Genomic DNA, 12014 nt, shown 5'->3' on the forward strand with positions numbered 1-12014 from the left:
TTATATTGTTCTTTTCCTTTACATTTCCACTTCTTGAATGTAACTCTATTTCAAAACAGCACCCTTCCTATTCAGTTTGTTGTTTATATGAATTCACCATCCTTTATTTCTCCCCATTTTCTCTTGCTCCTGATTAAATTCCCTCTTGAAAACATACATTTCTCTCTGTCAGTTTTATGATGCAGCTGGTACAATCTTTTTCTCCCCAGTTCTGTTAAAGCCTGAAAATATCTTGCTGCAAAAGGTCTTATTTAGTGTTCTGTTTTCATGGCACTTCCATTAGAGTTCTTAGGAATGGTGATTTAGAATACAACTTGGCCAATAATATTTTAAAAAATAAATATTGACGTTTTGGCAAATGCAAATCAATGACAGATGAAAAAAGTGACCTTTGCATAGGCACCTGAATTAGGATGACATAAGTTCTCTCCCCTCTTAACCACTGAACTGATTAGCTCTCCCATTTTCTAAAAACCAGTGGGCTGTAAACAACCAATGAGAACAAACTGTACTGTGATTTTTACATAAGACATCCCAGCAAAGTCTATAGGGAATTCTATTTCAAAGACATACAGCTCTGCAGATAGATTTCATTCAGTTGATTTAATTTACTGTAGTTTACATTTGCTTGAAATATTATCACATATAAACAGTTTCTCAAGAAAAATCATTGTGTGGTTATCATTGCTTCTCTAAATGTTAGAGCAAATATTGCATGCAATATCTTTCTGTTATTTTAATAATATATTAATTATTAAACTATGCCTAAATTACGGAGCTTACTAGATATTTTTGAAGTTTTATTTTTAATACTGTAACAGCTGCTACAGCACTGGTAATGCCTTTTTTATCAACCAGTTTTGAATCAAGAGTTTATTTTCATAAGCACGTAGAATTGCTTTACAAATTGTAGTGAAACATGATGTTGACATTCTTCAAGCCATGGAATAATCTGCAGTTTAAATTACTCTCAGTGGATGTTAATCAACCATATTTTGCCTCCAATGACAGCGTTGTTTTAATCTTTCTCCTTATTCCAAGTACTCATGTGAGAGATTAATATAAACTGAGTTTTCAAAAATTGGCTATGGCTACAAGGAAACTAGTATTCTAAATAAAATACATAGATTTCTGAGTGAGAAAGTTACATGAAAGTGTTGCTAATTCTTTACTTTTTTCAATGTAATATTAATTTTAAGTGCTATTATCCCAGTATTCTAGTGGGTATATATTAAAAAAAAGACTGCTAGTGCAATACTGCCACATACTACCTATAGTATAATTTTGTTAGAGGTTTCCATACATTAAACAAAACAGTTAAGCTGGTATTTCTTGTATCATTTTTCCATTTCCATGTGTATTCTTAGAGTAGTTTGTGCAATTGAAAGGAGAAGTCTAGCCTGCCGACAGGCACTTCCAATGACAATACATGTACAGCTTATATAACACTGAAAGAAAACAATAACAGGCTTAATATGACTTCCTGAGCAAACTAAATTCATTTCTCCTTGGCCACCAGTGGAATACTTTCCAAAAGTTAAGTGTCTTTTCTTCACAAAAATTATAGCAATGTATGGCATTGTGCCTTATTAATGCATGTCTTCTCTAATGCCATTACTTCTGTGTGCCGCTAGACTGTGCTGCATTTGTTTGTATTTGTGCTGCCACTGCATTTGAGTATCTGGTCTCAATTCTTGTGCATGGTCTCTCCTTTCAGTTTATTCAAGTTCCTCCAGTTCATTCCAATTTAACTACCAAATACAGTTCGTTGTATAAATATTGTACAAAATCCCCCAAACAATGTGCACTGAAGTAAGCAACGCTTTTCATAGCCAGCTGATGCTTCATTCTTCTTCCAGACTGATAAATATGAAAAGAAACAACAGAGCACCTGTTTCACTACTCAGCCAGGACCTGAAATGTAATATTTATTTTCATTTTCCATCTTGTTTAGAAAAGCAAAATCAGTGCTGAACTGCTGACATGCACAAATGATCGAGGAAAAATGTGCTAGCAGGGAAGTCTCAGGATTTCCAAAATACACTTCTGTGGCAGGCTCTCAAATCAAAAAGCTGACTGGCAGAAATTTACCCTCACCTAATAAAACTAGATGCATTTTCCAAGAAGGAAAGAGAAGACAACACACATCAATGTCTCTAAACAGTACTTTTAATGAAAATATGGTGCTGAATTTTGTTAAACTGAGTTTTATACAGTTCACACATAGTAAAATCCCTAAACTGTCCTTCTCCAAAAGATCCTTATTTCCAATAAATCTTCTGGAAAAATACTTGTTGAACAATTCTCAGTCTTCTAGCTAAGAGATACATGCCATCAACTTTAGACTGAGACTATAGCTTCCAAATATCTCTGAAACAAGTGGTACATTTTCAATGTGTAATGCACAGTAAATAATCTAACCTCTGAAAACTATGCAGGTGCATAAAGCCTATCACTCTTTACGTCCTGTTGTAGTGGGAATAATAATTTAAGACTTGCTTATTTATAAGCAGCTTTGTCTTTACTTTTTACATTTGAAGTTTATTTTAGGAGAACCATAATTTCACCTGAGACCAACAAAATGTAATATGCTACCCACTTGACAGCTCATTATTTCAACAGTAGACCAAACTGCAATTTAATTTTTTTGCCTTCTTTTGATCTGTTTTTCCCCCATGAATGTCTTCATTTAAAAAAAAACCAAAACAAAACAAAAAAAAAACAAACCAAAAAACCAAACCAAAACAAAACAAAAAAAACCCCAATCCACCACAAAACAAAGAGAAGAAATAAAAATAAAAAAAAAACCACCAACAACTGAAAATTGTAACAAATGGATTGCTTGTAAAGATGTTTTTCCTCCCTTCAGAGGTGGGGGGGGGGCGAAATTTAAATGTAATGGAAATGCATGTCTTGTTTAGAAGTGTCACTCTAAAGGATAACATCACTTGTGCATACCATGGATTCATGAACCGGAAATAAGACTCCTAAGAAGAGTAATTTTGTTATGGAAGAAGTTTGCTTGTTCAGGAAACCTAAGTGACCATGGGTAACAAAAAAAAAAAATCAGTTAAATGTGGAATCACCTGAGGAACATCTATAAGTAGACAGACTGCTTTATAGACTGACTTTGTAATCATCATCGAAATTGCCCTTAAAATTATATTGCTTTTTAACCATACTAAAATATTTGTTACCCTGTGCAGCATATTCATGCATAAACACAATACAAATGTATGTATTTTCCTAATCTTTACTTAAAGATCTTTCCAGTCTTTGCTTGGCCAGTATTTAATAGCAAAACACAGCAATAAGCATAAGCATAACAATTAAACAAAGTAGTTAATTGGTAATTGGCAGAAGAACAAGGTTTTTGAATACTTTTTATATGTCAGCCTCAGCACAGAAAACATGTAGCATATTTGCAAACACTTCTTTCCAGCTTATATAGCAAACACTTATATTCAAACACTGAAGAACAGCAGACAGTGACAACTGGAAGGTGATTTTACTGAAATTTCAGAGCAAGAAGACTTTTTCTAATTTGGCATGCTTCTTATGATATTGATTCCCTGTGGCCTTTATTATAATTCATGCTGCTTACAATCTCAAATCATTGGGTTTCCAAGGGACACAGAACAAGCAGTCTTAAATTCAGCTTGCCTTATCACTGTGAATAGTCCCATAAAACCTAACTGAACTACTCACATATAGAAGACCCATGACAACTCTTCATAAATGAGTTTGTCTGTCAAGCAAACATAATTACTTGATGCTTACTCTTTAATAAGTATGTAGTTTTAAATGCCCATGATCCAGATAAACATAAATTTACATCTTAAAAAATTATTGCATTTTTGAGCGGCAGTAAAAGTGTAGATCCTCCATAAAAATTGTATACATGCATTTTAATTGGCAATTCATCAAAATAATTCACAATTAACAGCAAAGTAACAACATTTACGTCAAGCTAAATTAGCGTATATACTTGTAGCAGAGGCAGAAACAGCTGTTATTCTGTTTGCATAAACTTCCAGCAGAATGTGTCTGGCAAAGTAAAGCACGAACATTTCTGCTTCATAAAAAACAGTTCCAAGACTGAAAAAATGCAGAGGGCCAAATGTCTCATTAATAGGACCACTCAAGTGAGTAAGCATTGTTCAGTCAAACAAGTACCAGGCCATTACAGCTGTACTGTATTCGCAATACTGTGCATAAATTAGAGTTTTTAATATGCTCATGAAACCAATATTACAAACAAACAGGGAAATGGCACAATCCAAAAGGCACCTTCTGTCTGCCACCCCCAGTGACACTGTCTGATGTTTTATTCTCCAAGCTGCACTGCAGACTTTGCCAGACTGAATACAGAATCAGAAGAAAAAACAACATTGAACTTTTTTAAACACTGAGTACAAAGAACAACATTTTGACATCTACAGCTAGTCTATGAAAGTCATTATGGAAAGCCCCAACTGTGCTAAATGTACAAAGCTGTTAAAATTACTGTTTAAAGAAACTGATTTTAAATTCAAATATATCAGTTTTTAAAAATTTTCACTTTGATTTAAGTTGATATAACAGGTTTATTACTAAGCTCAACAGCAAGTGATCTAAGATAGCAACTTAGAACTGTAAAAAAATGTACGACCACTAACACACTACTGTTATCTCATGATAGTCTGAGCATTGCTACATATTCTTATCTTTTTCAATTATTTCAGTTTTGAAACTGGAACAACTAATATATTTAGCACAATTTACCACAAATGTAACACCTGTGATTTTGCTCATTAAAAGCAAAATTGACAGGGTCATGGGTTGAAAGGGCGGGGTATGGACTACAAAACAGCTAGTTAACGTAAGCCATTATACTGCTGTACTGATAAAGTTCATTTCTATTCACCAGATTATTAGTTCAATCAATATTTACTCCTGTGTGCATCTTCAGCTACAAAGCAGACATTCTTCTATTTCGCAGCGCAGACCTTAACTTCTGGGAACTCGCTGCACTGCTTGTGAGGTAGGAATTTCTTGGATAACTTGGGAATCTTTCACCCCCTTGAACTGCTTTCCTGTGTCAGGTAACCAGTGTGCACACTACAGCAGACCCCGAGTCCTGAAATTGTTTAATAAAACTTAGTACTGTTGAAGGTATACCTTACCCACACTTTTTTGAGGAGGCAAACATCACTATGATTTACAGCCATCCCTTCCATAGCACCCTGAAGACTTTCCACAAAATATCACCAGTTCATTTTGAACAGGAATTTTGACTTCCAGAATTCTTGCCTACTTAAAAAAAAAATGTTTTTTTTTTTCCTGATAGATTCACTCCTCAAATGCCATAAATAGTTTTTAACAATAATACACAATTTAAATGACCTTTACTATTGCACAGTCAAATTAGAAAAAACATACCAACTTACTGCTTGCCACTGGATTTGTAAAAGACCAACAGTGGAAGTCAGATATTTTCCATGACACAAAAGAGCATTTATTCTCAGCCAGTGCACATGATATTTTTTGTAGTTTTTAAATTAACTGTCACCAGACTTCCATCTATGAAAAAAAAGTAACTTAAAAAAATTATATTACGAAAAAAATCTTGTATAATATCTACATACTATTAAATAATATAGTTATCTATTGATGAACTTTCATGATGTACTCTCCTTTGAACACCAATAATATAGCATATTACAATTAGAGATAAATGGAAGATACCATATGTAATATAAGTACGATCTAATGCAAAGTAAAAGGATTGCTGAAGTACAAATGGGCACTCATGCTTTCCCTTTTATTTTTGTTCATTCTAGAGGGGTGTCACTGTTTATTGACTATATACATCTGTATTTTTTACTATGCGACACAGTTTACTACTGATTCGTGATTATCAAAGCATTTACTGACATTCATTACATTTTGTCCGTGAACACCTAACACCAGAAACTTGTGCTTTATCACATATCAAGGAGTCCCAAAGAAGTCAATAACCTGATTCAATTAAGGAGGTGCTAGATGCACTACACTTTGAGGACACATTGGTTTTAAAGAAAGGAACAGTCCTTTCTTTACATACTCAATGCAATCAATGTATTTCAGAAAATTAATGTTACCTATTACAAATAGAAACATATTTACTTTTGCTGGAGTAAACTGCAAAATAATTTTCCTTTGAAGCTAAGGAGTCTATAAAGGTTACCCACACTCATCTACTCAATTAAGGAGGACTTCTAAGTGAGCCGGTCTCTTTGTATGTGTTACATAATAAGCTCGCTTAGAAATACTGCATATAGAATTTGTCTGATCACTTCTCTAATTTCTTACAAATATTTCAGTCATGCTAAGAAAATGGAGCAACTACATAACATCATGCAACATGCGTTATTGCTCATCCTGACACCAACAAGAAAAAACTACACAGAAAACTCACTTAAAGAACTTGGTCTCAGGGGGGTTGGGGTTCTTTTTTCTTTAAAACGTAACAAAAAAGCTTTTAGTAAGATTTTCAACTAAAAGTTTAAATATTACTTTTGTAATAAGTGGAGTACTTGTGTACTAATGTCACTTTCACAACTCAAATAGATACAATCACAAAATTGACTTCTGTATGTGTATGAGTAGCATATTCCCAGAGTAAAAGTAGATATTTTGACCCATTTTTTTGCCACAGTCAACCTTCCACGTTTGCATAACAGCTGCATTATACACAGAATTTACTAACTTTTAATAGCTTTAAACTTTACAAATCACTTTACTAAGAAATAAACTACAAGGAAAAACGTAAGTCTTCTTTGTCAGTTAAATAGCACAATCAATCATTTTAGTGCTTTTTCTGTTCTCTTTTTCTAAAAAATATACGGAAGCACACATTCTATGTTCTTACCTCCCTCACAGGATGTTGCCAGGAGTGGGACAGATGGAAGGAAGACTGCAATGAATGTTCACTGTAAATTTCTTTTACACCTATGTTTGTCTCTATAAAATACTGGTATAAAACTCCAGAAAAAATCCATTTTACATTCAGAGGGAAATATCTGGACCTTCCATATCAACAAATGCCCAGTGTCCTGTATGTTGTTCTGCTGTAATTCAGTATGGCTACATATGCTTCATGGGATTGAAATCAAGGTTTGAAGTGCAGAAACTTATCATTTTGCATAGAACACCACCAATGATTGTAACAACAACTGAAAATGCTGGCTTGGCTTTCAATCGATGGTACGACTGACAGTCTATGTGACTGTCCAGTGCTTGGGGATTCAGCAGGCAGTAACAGGCTGGGTATTTTCAGGCACTTTTTGGCCTCCATCTCCAATGTGGAGCAGCCCCTGAACATCCCATGCATGTTGTGCCAACTGCCCCAACTGCAGCTTGGAAGGATCACAGCTCAGCCTGGAAAGTTTGGCAAAACAGCTCGCATGTTCAAGCCTGAGTGCTTCCTCCTTCAAACCAACTGCAAATACAGCTGAAAACAACTACACCCTTACAAGGCGGCTCACAGCTCTTTAAAAGCACCAGTTCGTGGGAGCTCACAATCTGAACTGTGACACTGGTTAATTTCCATTATTTGGAAAGCCGCAAAGACAGATGCTCAATTAATGTGTAATGCTCCTTTTTAATTGAGGTGGTATGAACCACTGCTCTTGCCTTGACACACACCTGTTGTAAAACTTCATTTTACTGACCTCTTGCATGTAAGTTTCAAACAAGAATGAAAGTTGCCTATTTGTTTTTCTCTTCCATCCATCCCAGTCCTTTTCCCCACACCTGTAAATTCCCTATTGAGTAAGCATAAATACAATGCAAATACTAATTTGCATTGTAGGGGCAGAGCTGCACCCCTTCACAGTGGCTGACAGCACAGTTAAAGGGGTGGCAGAGATGACTACGGAGCTGGGGCAGATCCTGCAGGAGATGTAACCAGATGTGTAGCAAGATCTACCTTCCTCTCCCTGCCCAGCACAGCTAGGCCACTCTGGGCCTTGTTTAGAAGGAAAGCATCTGAGGAGAGGGTGGGCATTACTCCTCACCCTTGCACAGGGCACCCCAGAGCAGGGGAGGAGAGGTGGGAGCCACGGGTTGCGAGGATGAACTGCCCCCCAGAAAGGGGAGTTACGGCTCCTGACCAGGGGTCACGTTTTGAAAAACAACCCCTTGAGATAATGACCAGCTTTACTCAAATTGGAGGCACTCTGGTGCACAGAAAAACAAGGGATGACAAAACCCAAACAAAAACCACAAAATACCAAAACCCACAAAAACCCATACTCAAACAAATAGAAAACCTCCAACCCAAGCGTCAAAGCTGCAATGGGGCTACTTTACAGAATGGAGTGTTTTCCCTTAATTCCTGTTGCTCTTAAGAAAAAAAAACACCGTTTAGCAAGTTCTTGCCAGATGCCCCACAACCAACACTCTAACAAAGAACGCTGGGGGAAAAGAAGGTCTTTTTAAAGTCGATCTGGGCAAATGTCATAGCTACAATTCTTTTAAAGCCAATTACACACGTGTGATTTGTTAGCGCTATATTAACACGTGCTGTTACAGGAGATGACATCAAACAAGCTGAAATTCTAGCTAGAATTTCTTTATAGTAGATGTGTGTGTGTGTCCTACCTTAAACGGAAGATCAAGAAATCTGCATGCAGTGCCGCTGTCAACCCCGAGCGCGTCCCACCCTCCATAAGCTCTTCTCCTCCGTTCCAATACCCCCGTAGAGAATACTTTTTGTGGTTTTTACCAAGCCATGGGTGAGGCAAGCAACCGCTCTTCCAAACTGGGTGATAAAGGGCAAGGTGGGAGATGGGGGGCGGAGGAGCTGTGTAAACCCCACGGACGCCCGAGGCTGAACAGGGATTGTTCTTGCCCCGGCGCCGGTGTTCGCCTGGCTCGGGGATGGGGCCCAGGGGAATCTGGTCCTGGGATACACGGAAACAACGCATTCCCATGTGCTCCGCAACCCTACACACACCCCCACTCGGCTGCCCGGCGTGCCAGCACGCTGCCTCTCTCCAGCCGAACTGGACAAACAGCTCTCCACGCCTGAGAGTGTCCCGTCGGCGACGGTACTCTGTTCTCCAGCGGGACCCTCACCGAGTGCGGCTGCAAGCCCTGGAGGAATCTCCCCCGCACTCCACGATCGGACTGCGCAGGCAGCACAGGCTCGGGGACCCAAAGAGACCTGCGGGCACGGGGAAAGGATTCCCGGGCAGCGCAACCCTTGCCGCCCAATTAGCAACCCATGGGGAACGGGGGCCCCCAGGAGAGGGTGCCGGTTGGGGAACAAAGTCCAGATAACTTTTGGGGAGAGAAGGGGAAACCCTCTTCGTGCTGGCAGCGAACCGGGACCAAGCGGCAGCGGGTTCCGCCGTACGGGACACCCTGCCGCGCCCGCGGGCAGCTGCAGGTGGGGACCTCATGGCACAGACACTGCCAACCACCTGAGCCTCCCTTCTACCTGCCCGCCACGGGCCAGGCGGCGCTGGGCTCCCCGGGCAGTACGCGAGGGGTGTCCGCCACCATCTGCCGCGGAAGGCTCCTCGCTCTGGCTCGAGAACCCCTCGGGTGCAGGAATGACACCGTCAGTAGCCACGCCGGCGGGCGGGCAAGACTCATCAACTTTCTCCCCCGGACCCTCTCCTCTAGAAGGCTCTTCTCCAGCCCGTTCCCCACAAGGTTTCCCAAAAGAGAGCCGCCCCCCGGCCCGCTTACCTCGCATGGTGTTGGTTCCCCGCTCCGCGCAGTCATGAAGCTAGGAGCCCAGGAACCGCACCGCACAAATCCCGTCTCAACACCCGCGAAGGTGGCAGCGGCCGCAGTTCTGCTCCGCCGGGAAAACCATACCTCCGGGGCGGCTCCGCGGGGCGCGGCTCCGCGGGCTCCCCGCCGCCGGCGCGCTGCTCCGGGGCGGCCGCCCCGCGACTGCCCGCGGCGGAGCCTCTGCGGGGGGGGCCTGGGCGGCCGAGCGGCGGCGAGGGGCTGGGCACGGGAGGAGGAGGAAAGGAGTTACGTTAGAAAAAAACAGCAAAAACACGCGGAGGCAGAAGAGAGGGGGGTGCCGTGTGGATGGCAGAGCATGTGCGCTTTCACATGACAACGGCGCCCCTCAGCAGCTCCCCGGTGCGGATTTCCACTGCGCAGCCACAGCAACGCACGAAGCGAAAATGAGACCCAGTGAGAAAGCGGCAAAGAGGCTTATAGCGGGGGGTGGGCGGTGCCGCCGCCGCCGCCCCGCCCGCTGTCAGCGCCGCCGCCAATCGCCGCGGCTCGCCCGGCTCCGCCGCCGCAGGTGGCCCCGGGTGCCGCACCGGGAGCGCTCTGCTCCCGGCGCCGCGCGCCCCCCCGCCTTAACGCGGGGCCGCGGAGATCCTATCGGCCGGCGGCCAATCGGCGCCGGGACACGTCAAGGGCCCCGGCCCGGCCCGGCCCGGCCCGGCCGCGGGGCTCCGTGCGCTCCGCGCCGCAACTTGTGCTCGCCCGGCGATCGCCGCGGGTCCTGCCCGGCGGGCGAGACTGGGCGTGGTGGTGCAAGGATGGGACCGGTTTGCAGAGCTCTGGAGCGTGCGGAGAAAGGCAGCGGGCGCAGAGAATCACCCCGTGTGGCGCTGTTAGTGAGGAGGCGGTGTCTCCGCGGAGAAAGGCGAAGGCGCTCGGTCACCACGGTGTGACTATCATCGGAAAACTTCATTTTCCGACGGGAATGGGAAAGTTTGGTGGTGAGTCATTTTCTCATTAAAGAGTGAATCTGGACGTCGAAAGCAATTGTTTTCCGGTGTAAGACTAGGAGAAGGTTCTGCAGAAACCGGTGTGTTCTGCGGCCAGAAGGATTTTCACGACTCACAACTCTCCCCCTGATTAACTGATAGACAAACTGATGTTTGTCCCCAGAAAAACAAAAACCCAAACAAGCAACCCCCCCAAACAAACAAAAGAAACAAAAAAGCAACAAAAACCACCCAAACAAACAAAAATACTAGGGGAGCTTTTCAATTTCTGTTTTGTTTTCTTTTTTTTTCCTGTATGATAGATCATGGAACACAATCGGAGCTCAGTAAGACGCCTTAAAAACACGTCCCTATTATCAAGGGTTACAGTTCCTAGCACCAAGCCTAAAATTATAAAAAAGCCTATAATTTTTAACTAAAATGTATCCATACAAAGTTACTATATCGACCTCATAAATCAAAATAGGATACATAGTTCATAGTGTTTAATTAAGTGCGGAAATACTAAAATAGATGTATTTGTTACTACATGAATTATTAGACTAAGTTCTATTAGGTCTGTTTTGCAAGAGATCATAGGTATGCTATCTTTTGCTGTCTTATGATACACTATAGGAAAGATACAAAGTGAAGTGCCCACTGTTAGTGCAAACTGGCAAAGCTTTATTCTTGGGGAACAAGGTTACAGGGTTTAGAGGAAGCAAGTTCTTGTGGTTAGCCTCTTTCAAACACGTGTTTGAATTGCAACTGACAGACATGAAAGAATAAACTCTGCCAATATTGCAAATGTCTAGATTTACTTGACCATGGTGAATTTTAATTGCATTCACTGTAGTGAAGACAGGGTCTGTTAAAAAAAATAAAATTCTTAATTCCTAAGATGGTGTTTGTATTCCTGACCATTGTACTTATACAATTTATATACTGCATACAAAGTTGTTAATGTTCATGTAGGATCTCATCAAGAAACTTTTAGCAATTACTTGGCTTTTAGTCTACTAATATCAGCACACCTTTCAGTAACAGTTACGTGCTCTCCATCTTGTCACTTCACAAGACATGGAATTTACAGTGGCATGTTTTCTTTTTGATAGGGATTTTAGCAGATATGGTTGGTGGCAGTTAGGCTTGCCTCCATGATTCTCTTCTATGGATTTTCCCACAAACCATCTCTTCAATCTGTTCCTCATGTTCAAAAGTTTCTGAGACAATTGCAATAAAACAACTCTTACACATCACTTTGCAAAGCATGTTAGGAAGTCTTATCTCATAATAGGTATA

General features: G+C 41.3%; 1 protein-coding gene across 1 annotated transcript in view; it reads right to left on the bottom strand.

The window, feature by feature from the left end:
* RORB (RAR related orphan receptor B) overlaps positions 1–10157 on the bottom strand; it is a 133368-nt gene extending 123211 nt beyond the window's left edge. The window contains exon 1 of the mRNA XM_039719398.1: positions 9721–10157. Coding sequence (XP_039575332.1) covers positions 9721–9727 — 7 coding nt within the window. The 5' untranslated portion in view covers positions 9728–10157. The remainder of the gene's footprint in view (positions 1–9720) is intronic.
* Between the last annotated feature and the right edge of the window lie 1857 nt (positions 10158–12014).

Source organism: Passer montanus, unplaced genomic scaffold, assembly GCF_014805655.1.
Source record: "Passer montanus isolate IOZ18808 unplaced genomic scaffold, ASM1480565v1 scaffold105, whole genome shotgun sequence".
Classification (NCBI taxonomy): Eukaryota; Metazoa; Chordata; class Aves; order Passeriformes; family Passeridae; genus Passer; species Passer montanus.